At 52.2% G+C, this 17064-nt stretch overlaps 3 protein-coding genes across 3 annotated transcripts; 2 read left to right on the plus strand and 1 right to left on the minus strand.

The window, feature by feature from the left end:
* The first annotated feature begins 8223 nt into the window (after positions 1-8223).
* Positions 8224-12141, plus strand: EDB82DRAFT_489279 (uncharacterized protein). Its single transcript, XM_065608351.1, is given in 3 exon segments — positions 8224-9409; positions 9752-10085; positions 10098-12141. The coding sequence occupies 3 exon segments, from the start codon at positions 8334-8336 to the stop codon at positions 12051-12053; spliced, it is 3366 nt and encodes a 1121-aa protein (XP_065465741.1). The 5' UTR covers positions 8224-8333; the 3' UTR covers positions 12054-12141.
* A 694-nt stretch (positions 12142-12835) lies between these two features.
* On the plus strand, positions 12836-16039 carry EDB82DRAFT_72789 (TATA element modulatory factor 1 TATA binding-domain-containing protein). The gene is made up of 3 exons (XM_065610040.1): positions 12836-13275; positions 13360-14819; positions 14875-16039. Exons 1-3 carry the CDS (start codon positions 13083-13085, stop codon positions 15820-15822), a joined length of 2601 nt encoding a protein of 866 aa, XP_065465742.1. The 5' UTR covers positions 12836-13082; the 3' UTR covers positions 15823-16039.
* Positions 15885-16896, minus strand: EDB82DRAFT_72714 (ankyrin repeat-containing domain protein). Its single transcript, XM_065610039.1, has 6 exons — positions 16768-16896; positions 16606-16700; positions 16537-16550; positions 16237-16468; positions 16082-16176; positions 15885-16004 (listed from the first exon to the last, which is right to left on the minus strand). Exons 1-6 carry the CDS (start codon positions 16779-16781, stop codon positions 15948-15950), a joined length of 507 nt encoding a protein of 168 aa, XP_065465743.1. The 5' UTR covers positions 16782-16896; the 3' UTR covers positions 15885-15947.
* Positions 16897-17064: the final 168 nt, after the last annotated feature.

Consider the following 17064-nt stretch of genomic DNA (forward strand, 5'->3'; position numbering starts at 1 on the left):
AACTAGAGATAGAGGTTGAGACTGAGAAAGTAAATGAGTGACCTGAAATAAGGTCGAGACTTGGAAGTATTTCCCTCTTCAAGTGATGTGGATTCTCAAGGGAGTTGTGAGAGGGTGTGGGGGACTCTACAGAGAGGGTGCACATTTGTTATGGATCGTGTGGTCTGGTGATATTGAGTGATAGTGATATGGGAACGACGACCAATATTGGCGTTTACAGTACAGACCAAATCGACTGTTATGCGTATCCGTGAATGTTCATCTCAACTCATCTAGGTACAAAATAAAATTTCTCTCAAATTCTTACAATAGTGCGTGCCCTTTCTAGACACTCCGGTTCTGGCTTGCATCTGGTGGCGGTGATATAGATTGGCACTTAGGTTGGCTTCAACGTGCAATGGACAACTGCCAACCTAAAGAGCACGTCCCCCTGCATCGATACATTATAGCGTACTCACTCCCGCTGTACGGCTATTACCTAGTACTGAGCTACCACCTATGGATATGGATCTTGTGTTGCTCCCGCGTTTGCCCGCCCGCCTTTTTGCCTGACTGGTAGACTGAATGCTTGTTAATGGGGCTGCTCCCTGTCAATTCCATCGACTCACTCTGCACATCAACCAGTCGCCTTGAAGCATTAACCAAGTACAACATCTGAGCAATTCGCCTGCCTGACGATCCAAAGGAGCAAACCTAGTGTCATTGGCCCCCCAGCTTGTTCATTCCAATTGTCTTGGCCTGAAGTGTCCAAACCGAAGGAAAGGTAGGTAGGTACCTAAGGAAGACACTGTACTTGTTATCCATGGGCGTGTGTCTCTTCCCTTCTCTCGTCCAATTGCCATTGCAAATCATTCACTTCCTCATCACCGTGAATTCTCTCCCTCCCCCTCCTTTCTTTTCATTTTACATTGACTCTTGTCTGAGTATTTGGCCTTGCCTAGTGCGGCTTCTGGTTGAGTATTTTGAGCTGAAGCTTATTTATTTTACGCAGCGCGCAGCTTAACGACAAGACCGACGACCATCCATCCAACGACTGGGGGTGGTTGGTGAAAAAGTGACAGGATAAGGACAGGACAGTCGGTCACCCAGGGTTTCGATCAATTACCCCAGGAGCTATCTTTCGACTACGCTCCTTTGAACCTACAACGTCTTGATCCTTCTTCGTCTTTCAACGAAACGACTTTTTTTCCCTCTTCACTTCTCTGCTAGCGCGTCATATCGTCACTTTCCCCAACAAGACCGACCATAACTTCCATCCTCATAACGACGTCGCATTTGATACCCTTGGAACAAACAAGACCCCTCACATTTCGCTTTCCATATTGCTCCTGTTGCGACTTACACGAAATATCTCACAATATCACCAATCCGTCTGCTACCGAACCTTAGCCACCTTCAACATTGCTCATCACTTTGGCGCCCAGGCTCACGAATCGGTACCTTGTCGCCTTTGGTCCTCGCTTGTTTTCTAGTCATAGCTTCCATGTGTGTGACGTCGCTCCGTCTTCGCACGAGCTTCGTCTTCCACAATGGCCGCAGCCCATATTCTGGCGTCCACAGACAGTTGGACAAGAAGCGCGATTGGTTTGCCAACCACGAGGTGCCAGTCAAATGCGCCGGTTGAATATTCTCTACGATGCCGATTGAGTCTTGTTGCTCGTGCTTGGGTCGTACAAACATTACAACAAGATGTATGTTATACTGTCATCCATTATATCATGAAGCTGCAATTTACATGTCGTTTTTTGTTTTTTTGTTTCCTTTCATCAATTTTCTTCCATGTTTCTCAGCAAAAAGCTTAGCAAGTTTAATGGGTGGCGTTCAACGGCCGGCCCCTCGATCGGCGCCGGCCCCAGCTTTGAGGGGGAACCCGCTGCCACCCATTCCTGTCAAGTGATCTTGCTCCGGAATCGTATCACATTTGAAAGTTTGTTCATCAATCTGTTTTATCTAACGTCATTTATTTTTCATAGGTTTCTTCAGTGCCACATCGCAAAGTGGCCGAGAGGCCGTTGATTATCCCAGATCATTCCCCACGATGGTATCGGCGCTTACCTAAATCCTGCGACGCCCCTATTTCGACAGACACCACAATGCCTATCAATGGCACCGGCCGTAACGCCAACAGGCGGCTTCCATCATGGCTCACTTCATCTCCTCTGCCGCCTTCGGATGCCCAGAAAGAGCGTCACCAACCAAACGACAAAATCATCAGCGATCCCGCTTCCGACATTCTCATCGACTTCAATTCGAGCAAAGGATTTTACGAAGCCGCGAAGAAGAGCAAGAAAGCAAAGCCTCCAACCGCTCCTCCTCCACCGCCGCCACCCCCTGCTGCTCCCCCGGCAGATGACGGCCAGAAGGATGATATGAATGGAAGTGGCGGAGGAGCGAGCGGAGGCAGTGCCGCGGGCGGCGCAGGTGATGGCGATGGCAGTAATGGTGGAAGCGCACCACCGAAGCCTCCTACGACTTTCGATAATATCAGCCTCGGAGCAAGCAAATTGGATCTCGGACTCAGCCCTCCAGAAAACAAGAGCATATCCAGCTGGGGCGCAAAATTGGGATTCGGTGGTGGTGGGTGGGGTTGGGGAGGGGGATCGAAGAATGAACCACAACCAGCACCAACGCCGCCGCCGCCAGAATCGAAGGCCGAAGATAATCCTTGGGACAAACCGAAAGGCAGCACAGGCGACTTGGGGATGAAAGATGACGATGATGCTTGGGGATTCGGAACCAAAAAGGACAAGAAACCATCAGCGCTATGGGGTGCCGAGCCCGAGGAGGAACCTAAGGAAGCTGGGGATCCTTGGGGCTGGGGTAACCAAAAGAAGAAGGGGAAGCCAGGTGGCATCTTGGAGGAACTTGCCCTCGACACTGAACCCGAAGGCCCGCCTGGTGGAAAGAAGGATATATGGGACACTTGGGGAATATCTAAAAAGGATCGGGCGAAGAAGAAAGGTATCATGGAGGAGGTTGCCTTGGCGGCTGCCCCGGATCCCCCCTCAATGGACGACCAATGGGGTGGTGGTTGGTCTGGCAAGAAGGACCAATCGCCACAGGATTCCCTTTGGGGACCCCAGGACCCAATACCTGCTGTTCCTGATCCTCCATCATTTGAGGATAAGGATGGTGATGACTTTTGGAGTACCTTCGGCTCAGGCAAAACAAAACCCGTGGAAGATAACCCAGGTGGATGGGGTTCGTGGGGAATCAGTAAGACAGGTGAGGATGAAACAAGTGAGTCAAATTTCTATAACGCTCATCGAATCCCAGAGCCGCCTAAGATAGAAGACGACGGTCGGGATCTGTGGGGAACAGGTAAGAAAAAGAAGAAAGCTGGCGACTTGATTCAATTAGAAGATGAGATTCCTCCTCCAGCCCCAGATCCCGTCGAGGCTGTTGACACCGGCGACTTCCTCGATTCTTGGGGATTTGGCAAAAAAACCAAGAAACCGGCCGCCGACCCGTTCGATTTTAAAACTTCCGACGCAAATGATCCTAACCATGCTTTTTGGGGTTCAATAGACACGAAGCCTGGCGCACACGATTTCCTTATCGATACCACCGGTAAGATAATCTATGATGATGTGGAAGTAGATGGGAAGTCAGGTTTCACGATTGAGATGACGACTGGGACTATGCCAACGTCTGATCGATGCTCTGACTGACCTTTTGTCTTCAATATCAACGCTCCCCTTTTGTTGAACTTTACTGAATAAATATACCAATTATTAGACCCGGAGCAAGCCGCCCGAGAAGCCGAGGAGCGAGCTGCTCGTGAAGCGGAGGACGCTGAAGCCGCACGCGAAGATGAGGAGATTGCGAGTCTTGTAGAAAAGAAGGCAAAAAGAGGAGGGAGACTTCTCAAGTCAGATCGCGAACGACTTGCGGTGCTCGAAGGCAACGCTGTTAGAAGATCCGAAGCTCGGGCAGCCCGGGAAGCCGAAGCCGCTGCCGCTGCTGAGGCTGCCCAAGCAGAAGCGCAAGCAGTGGTCGACGCCCAGGCAGCTGCAGAAGCCGAAGCAGCCGCTTTGCAAGCTGCGGAAGATGCTGAGGTAGCTAAGGAAAATGAAGAAATTGCGCTATTACTAGCGAAAAAGCAGAAGCGAGGAGGCAAGTTGCTTAAAAAGGACCAGGAGCGCCTGACTCTGCTTGAAGGTAATGTTTCTCGAAGAGCTGAAGCCCAGGCTGCGCGTGAGGCTGAAGCTGAAGCTGCTGCTGCTGCTGCCGATGCAGCGGCATTCGAGGTTATTAACGACATCCCTCTTGACGAGGCACCTCCTCCCGAGTCTTCTGAGCAAGACGCTGCAGCGCAAGCAGCTGCAGAAACAGAAGCAGCACTGGCCTCTGAAATAGCACATGAAGAGGCTGAAATGGAGAGTCTCAAGTTGAAGAAGGCCAAGAAAGGCAAGCTAATAAAGAAGGACCAAGAACGACTTAATATTCTCATAGATAACGCAGCAAAGCGAGTCGAACAAGCTGCAGCCAAAGAGGCAGAGGAACAGGCAGCCAAGGACGCTGAGGATGCCGCCGCGGCCGCCGCCATAGAGGCTGCTGAGGCCGAATCAGCAGCCCAAGCTGCAGCCGAGGTCGAGGCCGCAGCTCAGGCTGCATTGGATGCTGAGGCAGAAGAAGCAGCCAAGGAAGAGGAGGAAATGGCTGCTCTGAAAGCCAAAAAGGCTAAAAAGGCGAAGCTCACTAAAGTTGAAACAGCTCGCCTAATGGCTCTAGTCGGCAGCTCGGTCAAACGTGCCCAAGCAAAGTCCGCTAAAGAGGCTGAAGAAGCTGCTGCAGCGCAGGCTGTCCGTGAAGCTGAGGAGTCTGCAATCCGTGAGGCTGAGGAGAAGGCTGCTCGTGAAGCTGAAGAAGCAGCCGCTCGTGAGGCTGAGGCGGCAATCGCTGCCGAAGAAGAGAAGGAGCTTGCAGCCTTGGATGCCTTAAAAACCAAGCGAGGTGGTAATTTGATCAAAAAGAAGGACGTAGATCGTTACAACGTCCTTACCCAAAGAGTCGCCGAACGAGCAGCCAAGAACGCTGAAGCTGCTGCCGCCGAGGTTGTGCAGGCAGAAGCAACCCCTGAAATCTCAGATGAACCAACCGGACCAACCCCTGAGCCAGTACCCGAGGATCCACCAGCGGACGCTGATGCTGCACCTGTAGAACCAGAGCCTTTACCAGGACCAGATGCCACGGTTATCGCAGCGGAAGACGCAGAGCTGGCGAGTCTAGATGCGAAGAAAGCGAAGAAGGGCAAGCTTGGCAAGAAAGACACAGATCGGTATAACCTTCTCAACGAAAATGCCGTTCAGCGACAGGCCGCCAAAGAAGCCGAGGAGAATGCTGCACGAGAGGCTGCTGAAGCCGAAGCTGCAGCCGCTGACGAGGCAGCAGCACAAATCACCGAAGCTGAAGCTTTAACAGCAAGCGAAGCTGAGGCTATCCTTATTGCCGACGAAGAGGCAGAGCTGGCCACTCTTGTTGCCAAGAAGGCTAAGAAAGGGAAGCTAATCAAGAAGGATCTGGAACGATTTAACATTCTAACGGAGAATGCCGCACAACGACAAGCTTCGAGAGAGGCAGAAGAGGCAGCTGTTGCCGCCGCTGCGGAAGCTGAGGCACAGGCTGCTAAAGACGCAGAAGAAGCTGCTGCAGCAGAAGCCGCCGAAGCAGAAGTCTCAGCGGCTCGTGAAGCTGAGGCCATTGCCATTGCTGAAGAGGAAGCCGAGCTAGCTGCATTAACGACAAAGAAGGCCAAGAAGGGCAAGCTTATTAAGAGAGATGCCGAACGATTTGCAATCTTGACTGAAAATGCAGAAAGGCGAGCTCAGGAAGCAGCAATAGTCACTGAACAGCCTGAAGATTCAACGACTATACCCGAAGTAGAAGCCGAGGAAACCCCCCCAGAACCTCCAGTGGATGAGTTACCTGTTGAAGGTGATAATCCTGATGCAAATGCAACTGCTATCGCTGAAGAAGAGGCTGAGCTTGCTGCTTTGGTAGCTAAGAAAGAGAAGAAAGGTAAACTTGGGAAGAAGGATACTGACCGCTTTAATCTTCTTACTGCAAACGCAACCACTCGGGCAGAGAAAGCAGCCGAGGAGGAAGCCACTGCCGCTGCTGCCGCTGCCGAAGCTGAAGAGGCTGCCGCTGCCGAGGCCGCTGCTATAGAGGAAACCGCCGCTCGAGAGGCTGCCGAGGCGGAGGCTGCAGTTATTGCTGAGGAGGAAGCTGAACTGGCTGCCCTGGTCGCCAAGAAGAACAAGAAAGGGAAGCTTGGCAAGAAGGATAGCGATAGATTTGCTGTCCTTACTGAGAATGCTACCCAAAGAGCTGAGAAGGCTGCCGAAGCAGTCGAAGTTGAACCTGAAGCTGAACCCGAACCTGAACCCGAGCCTGAGCCTGAGCCTGAGCCTGAGGAAGAGGCTCTTCCTGAAGTTGAGGACCCTCTTGTGGATGAGTTCGATGACGCTGCTGCTTCTGAAGCTGATGATGAAGAGGCCGCCATTGCTGCTGAGGCTGCTGCTATCGCTGCTACCATCGCTGCTGAGGAGGAAGAAGAGATGCAAGCTCTTATTGCCAAGAAAAATAAGAAGGGCAAACTAGGCAAGAAGGATAGCGATCGGCTGGCCGTTCTTGCCGATAATGCTGCCCAGAGAGCTGAGAAGGCTGCTCAGGAAGAAGCTGCTGCTTTAGCTGAGTCTGAAGTCATTGAAGATCCCCCTGCATATATTGAAGAACCAGCCCCTGAAGATGCTCCAGAGGCACCGCCGGAAGAGGAAGCGCCCCCCGAAGAGCATGATGCCGCCGCCGCTGCCGAGGAACAAGAGTTGGCAGACTTAGATGCAAAGAAGGCAAGGAAAGGCAAGCTGGGTAGAAAGGATACCGATCGTTATAACGTCTTGACCGAGAATGCTACTAAACGAGCCGAGGAACAAGCTGCTAAAGAAGCCGATAAGGCTGCTGCTGCAGAGGCTGCTGCCGCCGCAGAAGCCGAAGAGATAGCTGCAAGAGAGGCCGCAGAAGCTGATGCAGCTATAGCAGCTGCAGAGGCTGAAAAGGAAGCTGCAAAAGTTGAAGCTGAAGCGGTGATTGCGCAAGAAGAAGAGGAACTAGCTGCACTCGAAGCTAAAATGGAAAGGAAGGGCAAACTAGGACGCAAGGATACTGACCGCCTGAATGTTCTTATGGACAGCAAGGCCGCTAGAGATGCCCAGGCTACCGAGGAGCAAGCTGCCCAAGAAGTTGAAGAAGCCGCTGCAAGAGAGGCTGCTGAAGCCGAGGCTGCTGCCGTTGCTGCCGAAGAAGAAGCTGAACTGGCTGCATTAACTGCTAAAAAGACAAGAAAGGGCAAGCTGGGACGTAAAGATACGGAGCGATTTGATCAGCTAGCATCAAATGCTGCCCAACGAGCCGAAGAACAAGCTGCTCGCCAAGCTGAGGCTGTTACCGAGGTGGACCCTGCCGAAGAAGAAATAGCCCCAGTAGAATTCGAAGAACCCGAAGAACCAACTCCTGACGTCGAGGAACTTGTCGAAGAGGTTCCTGAAGATCCGGCTCCCGACGTTGACGATGAAGCCGCTGCTATGGCTGCTGAAGAAGAGGCCGAGCTTGCGTCTCTTGAAGCAAAGAAGGCGCGCAAAGGAAGACTTGGGAACAAGGATACACAACGATTCAACTTTCTGACCGAGAATCTTGCGAAACGCGCCGAAGAGAAAGCCGCTAAGGAAGCTGAAGTCCAGGCAGCAGCAGCAGAAGCAGCAGCAGAAGCAGCAGCAGAAGCAGCAGCTGAGGCTGAAGCTGAGGCTGAAGAAGCTGTAGTTGAGGATGCACTAGAAGATGCTGCCGAAGACAATGATGAAGATACTGCCGCACGAGAGGCTGCCGAAGCTGAAGCCGCTGCCGAAGCCGAAGCCGCTGCTGTTGCAGCAGAAGAAGAAGCCGAATTAGCTGCGCTTGTCGCTAAGAAGACTAGAAAGGGCAAGCTCGGTAGAAAGGACACCGAGCGGTTTGATGTTCTGAACGAGAACGTAGCCAGGCGTGCGGAGGAGCAGGCTGCTAAGGAAGCCGAGGTCGAGCTCGAAGAACCAGCTTTTGAACAGACTGAAGATGCTGCCGAACCCGAGCCCGAGGAGAATCCCGGCGATGAAGACGCTGCTGCGAAAGAAGCCGCCGAGGCAGAGGCGCAAGCTATTGCTGCAGAGGCGCAAGCTATTGCTGCAGAGGCGCAAGCTATTGCTGCAGAGGAAGAGGCAGAGCTTGCTGCTTTGAACAAGAAAAAGGCAAAGAAGGGTAGGCTAGGTCGTTCAGATACAGAACGGTTCAATATCCTGATGGACAACGCAGCAAAACGTGCTGAGACGCAGGCAGCTAAGGAAGCAGCAGAGGCAGCAGAGGAGGCCCCTCCTGCTGAAGAGGAAGAGGATGACGAATTTGTCGATGCCGAAGATGAATTGGCTGAGGAGCATGAGCCTGAAGCTGAGGAAGCTGCTGAACCCGATGGAGAGGATGCCGCCGTCGCTGCCGCCGCCGCGGAGGCGGAGGCAGAGGCACAAGCTGCAGCTATTGCTGAAGAAGAGGCTGAGTTGGCATCGCTAACTAAGAAGAAGATTAAGAAGGGCAAATTGGGTCGCAAAGACACGGAAAGGTTCCAGGTTTTGACAGATAATGCCGCTAGGCGTAATGAGGAAGCCGCAGCCCGAGAAGCTGAAGAAGCCGCAGCAGCTGAGGTCGAACCAGAAGCTGAACCTGAGCCTGGACCGGAAGCTGAACTGGAAGCCGAGCCCGAAGTTGAACCCGAGCCTGAAGCCGACCAAGAGCCTGAAGATGATTCAAATGAGATCGATGAAGCCGAACAAGCCGCAATTGCTGAAGAAGAAGCAGCAGAGCTAGCAGCGTTGATTAAGAAAAAGGCCAAGAAGGGTAGACTGGGCAGGAAAGATACTGAAAGATTTGAGATCTTGACAGAAAACGCTGCTAGACGCGAAGATGAGCGAGCTGCCAAAGAAGCTGCGGCTGCTGCTGCCATTGCGGAAGCCGAATTCGAAGCTGCCGAAGAGGATCCTGAAGCCGAGGTCATTGAAGAGGCCGAAGAGCCTGCTAATGAGGAAGAGGGGGAGGATCTCGCTGAAGCTGAGGATGAAGAGGCCGCAGATCGAGAAGCTGAAGAGACCGCGATTGCCGATGCTGAAGAAGAGGAGTTAGAGTCCTTGAAAGCCAAGCGGGCAAGAAAAGGCAGGTTAGGCAGAAAGGATACAGAACGGTTCGCGGTCTTGGAAGAAAACGCGGCCCGTCGCGCTGAAGAACGTGCTGCCAAGGAAGCTGCCGCTGTGGAAGACGAACCCGACGAGCCTGTCGAAGACGATGAACCGAATGAAGATGAAGAGGAGGAAGAGGAGGAAGAGGAGGAAGAGGAGGAAGAGAAGGAGGAGGAGGAAGATGAAGACGATGCTGCCGTTGAGGAAGAAGCAGCTCGAGAGGCGGAGGAAACTGCAGCAAGAGAAGCAGAAGAAGCTGCCACTGCTGAGGCTGAAGAAGACGAGCTCGAGTCACTAAAAGCCAAAAGGGCCAGAAAAGGCAGATTAGGCAGAAAGGATACAGAACGGTTCGCGGTCTTGGAAGAAAACGCGGCTCGTCGCGTTGAGGAACGTGCTACTAGGGAGGCTGCCGCTGCTGCTGAAGCCGAGGTAGATGAAGTTGAAGAAGAAGAGGAAGAGGAAGAGGAAGAGGAGGAGGAGGAGGAGGAGGAGGAAGAAGAAGAGGACGACGACGATGACGGTGAAGAGGAAGATGATGAAGACGGTGCCGCTGATGATGATGAAGTAGCTGTTAGAGAAGCAGAGGAGGCAGCAGCTCGCGAGGCCATAGAAGCTGCAGCCAGAGATGCTGAGGCTGCCGCTATTGCTGAGGCCGAGGAAGCAGAGCTTGATTCTCTTCGGTTCAAGAAGTCAAGAAAGGGCAGGCTGGGCAGAAAGGATACAGATCGACTTAAATTTCTTGAAGACAGCGCTGCAAAGAGGGCTGAAGAGCTTGCTGCAAAGGAGGCTGCTGCTACTGCAGAAGCCGAGGTTGACAAGGCACCTGAAGAAGAGGAAGACGAAGAGGAAGACGAAGAGGAAGACGATGAAGATGCCGCTGAGGAGCCAACTGAAGTCGCAAATAACGACGTTGCTGAAGAGTCTGATCAAGAAGAGGTTGAGGCTGCCCCTGAAGAAGCCCCTGAAGAAGTTGAAGCTGAAGCGCCTATGGACGACGAGATTGTTGAAGTCATTGACTTGTCGCCAAAGAAGGACAGAAGGAGCAGAAAGAGCAGATCCCGACGCGATGCTCCTCCACCGCCAGCGGTTCCAGATCCTCCATTGACGCCTCCACCTGAGCCGAAGCAGTCTCGAAGACCAAAACTTACCCGCGAAGGGGCGCCATGGGGCAAATGGGGAGCGACTCCGCGTGAAGAACCAGACGAGTACTATCAGGAGAAGTCAAGCAGGCACAGAAGACGGGAGGAAAAGACATCATCGAAGGGGTCTTCGTCCGACAAAGTTGAGAAGAATTCTAGGACGGCTGCTCCATTCGGCAAACCATCTCTTTCACGCTCAGCTTCGACTCGCGAGAGAAGAGATGGCGTGAGCAGCAAGCGCCGTCATTCTGAAGCCGCTCGTGGAATTGTTTCACCGCCCCCTGAAGAGATGCTTGTGCACGAAGAGCCAGGCAGTCGCCGCAAATCTCGTAAACCACGATCCCGTGAGGATGATGATGCTATGATGTCTGGCGCTGCCCCTGTGCCAGAGAGATATGAGCGCCGTCACTCACAGAAGACTCGATCGCGCGAAGACGACGATGTCATCATGGTTGATCCTGACCTCGCAAATGATAGACGCGAGCGCCGCCGGTCCCATAAAACAAGATCCCGCGAAGACGAAGATATGGCCATGGCGGATGATATAATCACGCCTGGCTTGCGCGATCGTCGCCGCCGAGATAGAAAATCTCGGGACGAGGAACCTGTTATGGTGGAACCTGACGTTCCCACTGATCATGCTCTGCCACGAGGTTCAAAGAAGGGCTTTGCTGGCCTCTTCAGTGGCCTGAGAACACCCAAGAACGAGCGTCCCGACCCTCTCCGACGTCGCAGTACATACGCGACAACTGACGATGAAGCCCTGCGCACTGCGAGAATGGATGGTGACGCAGTAATCGTTGATGCCGACCGAGAAGCAAGACGGGCTGCACGCAAAGCTAAACGAGTCGATCCTGAAGAAGAAGCGCGTAGGGCCAAGGACGAGGCGCGCCGAGAGCGACGTCGACAACGTGAGAAGGGGGCGGATACTCAAAGGCAGGATCAAGACACACGCAGGGCCGAGCGTCGTGCTGCTCGACAACGTGGCGAAGAGGAAAGACGAGCTCAAGAGGAGCAGCAAGCAGAGGAGGAACTGCAGCGAGCACAAGAAGCGAAGGAAGCCCAAAGATCAGAGCGTAGGCGCTTACGTAGAGAACAAGAGGCTGCAGCTGCCGCGGAGCAAGAGGAACAAGAAGCCCGTCGAGCTGCGAGACGCGAGCGCCGGCGACCTCGACCGGTCGATCCATCCGAAGATGAGCATGAGCGTCGTCGTCGTCGAGAAGCCAAAAGAGCCGCTCGAGCTACTGATGAAGCTGAAGGTCATCAGCGAAGGCCACGACGACATGAGGAGATGCAGCAGCCAGCTTGGCCACATCTCGGAACCTCTTCGTGGGTTCAAGAGCACGTTGATGCACCGCCCCCGCCAGATCTTCCCCAAGCTGGTGATGCCAGCGGAGAACAAGACGAGGATGACGAGATGGCACGGCGTGAAGCTCGACGAGCTCAACACCGATCCAAGTATTCCGACGAGACGCCAGATGAGGCTGAAGAAAGGCGAAAGCGACGAGCAAGACGTGAAGAACGGGAACGAGGTGGTCGCCATCGCGACAGGCGATCTGAAGGTAGCGATGAACGACACCATACCCGCCGACCTTCAAACGTCGTGGATACGGCAGCGGCTCCTCGCACGAGTTGGTGGAAGAAGATCAAGAGATGATGGATGACGGGTGAACGAACGAATATTGCATGAGATTCATTTCGAGCGAGCGTGTTTCTATCTAGGTTTTTTTTTTTTTTTTTTTTTTGCTCTTTGCTTCAGTATCACAACCACGTTATATACGAAATATGACACCAACATGGTCGACCGGTGTTTGGATTTGGCGTGGCTTTACTAGCGACACATGGGAACGGAGTATCGAGGATGTCTAAGCATTGGATATTGGATATGTGGACGTATGATGTAGCTGTTGGTGTATGTATTCGGTTTTTGTATTCGGTTTTGTTATCCATCTATTTATATTTAGTAGCCCAGGAGGGCTGTTGTACGACATGTATACCCAAGAAGCAGAGTAAGAATTTGGAAAAAATAGTTTGTTTATCTAAAGCGAAAAGAGCGTACTGGTGTTATGCAACATCTTAGTGCTATTGTTTTCTGTTCAAAACGTAAGAGAGAGCACAATATCGCTGTAGGCATAGAGTGCAACAAGGCTTGTGTTAAGTTTCGAAACCCATCCAATTCCCGGTTGACATCTGCCAACGCTGCCGACTTACACCAGGTTTGGACGATAATGAGGTATTGGATCGGATCATTCACTCAACATCACTTTTTACTACATAGCGTGCTGCAACGCAGATACCATGCTGTACAGTATCTACCTAACTACCTAGGTAGGTAGATACTTAGTCGGTATTTGTTTGTCTCATCCAAATTATAATTACATCCTCCCTTGTCGTCTGTCTGTTTTACTCACTCCACTCACCACCCACTAACTACCTATCTAGGTACCCAGTACATGACGCTTTTGCTGACGACACCTCAACCTTGTACAAACGCTTCCCTGTGAACAACCACGCTCAGTGAAAGCTACAACTAAATACAGCCCGACTATCACAATTGCCTCCAAGTACTTGCGCTCGCCCCGCTCATAAGTACACGCCTCCGACCAATCGATGAGGTGACGATTAGCAGATACGCAGTCAGTTGACAAACGACAAGCTGTAGCCCGACGACTTGGCTATTCTCGTCATGACTGCGCCTGGCAAAGGGTCGCGCTGGGGTGCCTTTCTCTCCTCAGCCTTTGAAGGTGTCGAGAACCGTCTTGACAACTTACTCGACGAGGAACAACAGGCCGCACAGTCATCGCAGCAATATGAACAGCAACAGGGAATGAAGGTCGCACCGCCAGCCCCATCACCGAGTCCCAAACCTACCACCCCTGGTGCGTCAACTCCTTTTGAATACTCATTTTGAAAACACCAGAGCTATTGTCGCATGCTGACTTGGCCAATAACTCCAGCTGCAGTTCCAAAGACGAATCGAGCCAATGACCGACTACAGGCCAGGCTGGCCAAAGCAATCGCATCGCGAACTTCACAGTCTTCTCCACGTAGCTCCATTGACACTGCTCGTGGCTCCGTAGACAAGGAACGGCCTGCCAGCACCGAGCCCGTTGTGTCGACACAAAGTACAGATACGCCAGAGCCAAAGCCTACAGAATACCAAAACCCGGTCGCTGAGCCGACACCCGTCGTCGTCGAGCCATCCTCTACTCATGTAGAATCACAACCAACAAACTCCAAAGATACTCTGGATACGAATCAAGGCGGACAAGATGCTAAGCAAGAAATCACGACACCAACTATAATAGAACCACAGCCCGACACAGAACCTCAAACCGTTTCGGCGCAGCAAGGCGCAGACAACACTGAAGCGCAACCACAGTCTCTAGACTATGAACCTAATGTTTCTGAAGCTACGGAGACTGTACAGACTACGGCTGCGTCCGAGGAACCACCACAAAAAGAACCAGAGTCCGGCCAAACTGACAAAACCCGGTCGGAAGAGATTCAAGAATATATCGAGCAGATCGACTCCTTGCAGGCTAAGCTACAATATCTTTCCAAGAATGCTGCAGATGCAGCTAAGCAGGCTGCAAACTCGGCCACTGCGGGTAGCACGGAACGCAAGTTGGCGGAAAAGGACGAAAAGATCGCACTCTTAATGGACGAAGGGCAAAAGCTTTCTACCTCGGAGCAGAAATTCCGCACAACTGTCCGTAAGCTGCGGCTGCAAATAGCCGAAAACGAGAAGCAGGTCAGTGAGCTTAAAAAGGACAAGGAGAAAGCCGTGATTGAAGCAGAGACCCTACGCAGTCGAATCAACAGCAAGGAAGAACAAGAGAAGAGGAATGAGGAGGTTCGGAAGGCTAGTGCCGCACTTCAAAAAGAGATCGATGCACTCAAAAGGGACAAGAAGGCCGGAGAGGAAGCCTATCGACGTTTGGAACAGGAATCTAAAACAAATGCCGAACAAGCCCTGGCCGTTCATACTGAGACCCTGAACAAGGCCCTAGATGTTGAAAAGAAACGGCAGAAGGAACTCGAAAGTAGTATCGCTACATTGCGTTCAGAAAAGGAGGCATTGGTCGAGAAGCTGCGCCTTACAGAAGTTGAGTGGCAAGAGAAGCTAGACCGGGCAGTAGAGCGCGGCCGCAATGTCGAGGAAGAACTAAAGCTGGAACTTCGAGCGGCTGAGAGTAAGCTCGAGGCCATGCGAGTAGCGGCGGAGGAGGCTTCGGCAGGATCTGGAGGTGACATCAAGTTGATACGACATATTGAAACCCTTCAGTCGCAGTATGCCTCAGCTAGTGAGAACTGGCAAGGCATTGAAACATCACTCCTGACAAAGGCGGCCAATCTTGAAAAGGAGAGAGACGAGGCGCAACGGCGAGAGTCGGAAATGCGCAAGAAGGCTCGCGACTCGGTAAGTTGAAAGTTGGGCTCGAACAGCGAAGAGTGATGGTTCTAACAACCCGTAGGCCAGCCGCTGCAAGCGTCTTGAAGATGAATTACAAGATGTTAGTCCAGCTCTTGCAACCGCTAGACAAGAGCTCGAGGTATGCCGCGAGGAACTCGCTACCCTTAGAACCCAGCACAAGAGTGCCGAAACAGCACTCGAGCAGGCCCGCAGCGACCTCGAGAAGCTCCAGCGAGCTGCCAGTAGAGAAGTGTCCGCTGAGGCTGAGCGACGACAATGGGCAGATGATGTTGCCATAAGTACACCCAAGTCTCAAAGCAGACCTGACTCTCCATTACTTTCCGTAGCCCGAACGTTCAGCTCAGACCTTATTGGTCTCCCTGTGCCAGGCAGACAGCCACGTCGGGTACCTACCCCTGGGAGCCAAACCGATAGTGCAGGCGAAGGCTTCTTCTTTGGCCGAAGAATGTCCAGTCAGCCTCCTCGGCCAAGTGCCCTGTCCACAACTGGGCCCATGATGCCCCCACCACCTCCTTTTTCACCCTTTGAGCCACCTAGCGAGTCCCCTCGCGCGGCGTCACCACCGCCAGATCGTGACGATCTCGAGGATGGCGATCCTTCTTCTCCTCGAAATATGGCGCAGGACATGATTTCAGTGTCAACGGTTGGCGCTGGTCCTTCGGTACAGCTCGTCGAGAGAATGAGTGCAGCGATTCGACGACTAGAAGCCGAGAAGGTAGCTGCCAAGGAAGAGATGGCTCGTGTGTGCAGTCAACGAGACGAGGCACGGTCTGACATTGTGAACCTCATGACGGAGTTGGAAACACAGAAGGGCGCCACAGCACGAGTCACAGAATTAGAAACAGAGGTGGAGAACATCAATTCCCGATACCAAACAACGTTGGAGATGTTGGGTGAGAAGAGCGAGCTTGTAGAGGAGCTGAAAGCTGATGTTCAGGACGTTAAGGATATGTATCGCGAATTGGTAGAGCGGACAGTGATGAAATAAGAAAAAGGTGGACTCCTTTGTTTTTTTTCTTCTTCCTCTTTTGTCTTGTTGCTTCGGCACGCAATTTGGACTTGCGCTGGTTGTAGTGTCTGTCTTGTTCTTCATTTTCCAACACTAATTCCTGACTACCCTGACATCTCGATACCCTCACGTTCAGCACCTTGCAAGATATATCGGCGAACCTGTTGACAAGAGGTTAGACACAGATTTTGATATACTACAGGAAGAAAAAGCCTGGAATACTTTGTTTTTTACATACTTCTTTGTCAGGAGCAAGATCCAGGGCCAGCTCTTCTGCGCTATTCTTGAGGGTAAAGTCTGCACCTTCTTTAAGAAGGGCGACTGCAGTGTCTCCTGGAGGGTTTTGTGAGCAGTTGCTTTATGCCTTGGGGTAACAGTGAGGCTTCAACTTACCGTGACCTTCTGCAATGGCATGATGAAGAGGAGTGTAACCCTCGTTGTCAGTAGGATTCAGCGGGCTTCTGTTTTTAAGAAGGAGGGTCACCATTGGCACAGAGCCAACAGCGGCTGCACGATGAATAGGATACTGGCCCCTGCGATCGCGAACCCGAGTAGATGCGCCGTTCTCGATCAGAATACGAGCAATGTCGAGGTTCTTCTTGGAGGCGACGAAGTGAAGGGCGGTCTGTACAATTCAACATGCATTAGATCTTGGCCCAAATGGCTTAGACTAGAAAGGTTTGGAAGCTTTACCTGGCCAGTATAATCTGCGAGGTACAGTTAGTTGCAATATCAAATACGGAGCACAAATAGGGGTCCTACTCTTGAGGTTCACGTCGGCATCTTTAGAGATGATGAGCTTTAGAACAGCTTCACTTTCGGGAACACTAGCTGAAATCATAAGAGGAGACCATCCACTTCCGTCCTTTGATTGTCAACTCTGCCTTCTGCTGTACGACGAGTGTGCCGCAGTGTACAACTTACCTGGACGTCAGCATCGAAACTGCGTTGGTTGGCTAGCAATTGGACAATTTCGAAGTTGTTGGAAGAGGCCGCCCAGTGAATAGGATACCGACCATCATTGTCCTTGCGTTGCGATAGTTTAGGATCCGACTACCAATCAAATAAATATCATGTCTCGACTGTGAACGTTTGAGTGCTGACCTTGAGCAATCCTTCAACTACAGGGACTGTGCTTGTCAGTAAGTATTGGTCAATCTTGGCCTTAGACCTGAGCGGTAACTCACCTCGCCCCTCACGAGCAGCTGTATGGAGGGGGTA

This window comes from Fusarium venenatum (genome assembly GCF_020744135.1).
Source record: "Fusarium venenatum strain MPI-CAGE-CH-0201 chromosome Unknown EDB82scaffold_1, whole genome shotgun sequence".
NCBI classification, from domain to species: domain Eukaryota; kingdom Fungi; phylum Ascomycota; class Sordariomycetes; order Hypocreales; family Nectriaceae; genus Fusarium; species Fusarium venenatum.

What these genes read in the sequence shown, in the direction of transcription:
- EDB82DRAFT_489279 (XM_065608351.1), top strand. Translation starts at nt 8,334, where the DNA reads ATGGACAACGCAGCAAAACGTGCTGAGACGCAGGCAGCTAAGGAAGCA. An exon ending in GAAGAGGAGGAAGAGGAGGA is followed by an intron (nt 9,410 to 9,751) that starts AGAGGAGGAAGA and finishes GGAGGAGGAGGA; the next exon opens with AGAAGAAGAGGACGACGACG.
- EDB82DRAFT_72789 (XM_065610040.1), top strand. Translation starts at nt 13,083, where the DNA reads ATGACTGCGCCTGGCAAAGGGTCGCGCTGGGGTGCCTTTCTCTCCTCA. An exon ending in TCCCAAACCTACCACCCCTG is followed by an intron (nt 13,276 to 13,359) that starts GTGCGTCAACTC and finishes CTCCAGCTGCAG; the next exon opens with TTCCAAAGACGAATCGAGCC. An exon ending in GCAAGAAGGCTCGCGACTCG is followed by an intron (nt 14,820 to 14,874) that starts GTAAGTTGAAAG and finishes AACAACCCGTAG; the next exon opens with GCCAGCCGCTGCAAGCGTCT.
- EDB82DRAFT_72714 (XM_065610039.1), bottom strand. An exon ending in TGCCATTGCAGAAGGTCACG is followed by an intron (nt 16,177 to 16,236) that starts GTAAGTTGAAGC and finishes AAAACCCTCCAG; the next exon opens with GAGACACTGCAGTCGCCCTT. An exon ending in ATCTTGCTCCTGACAAAGAA is followed by an intron (nt 16,005 to 16,081) that starts GTATGTAAAAAA and finishes TCTTGTCAACAG; the next exon opens with GTTCGCCGATATATCTTGCA.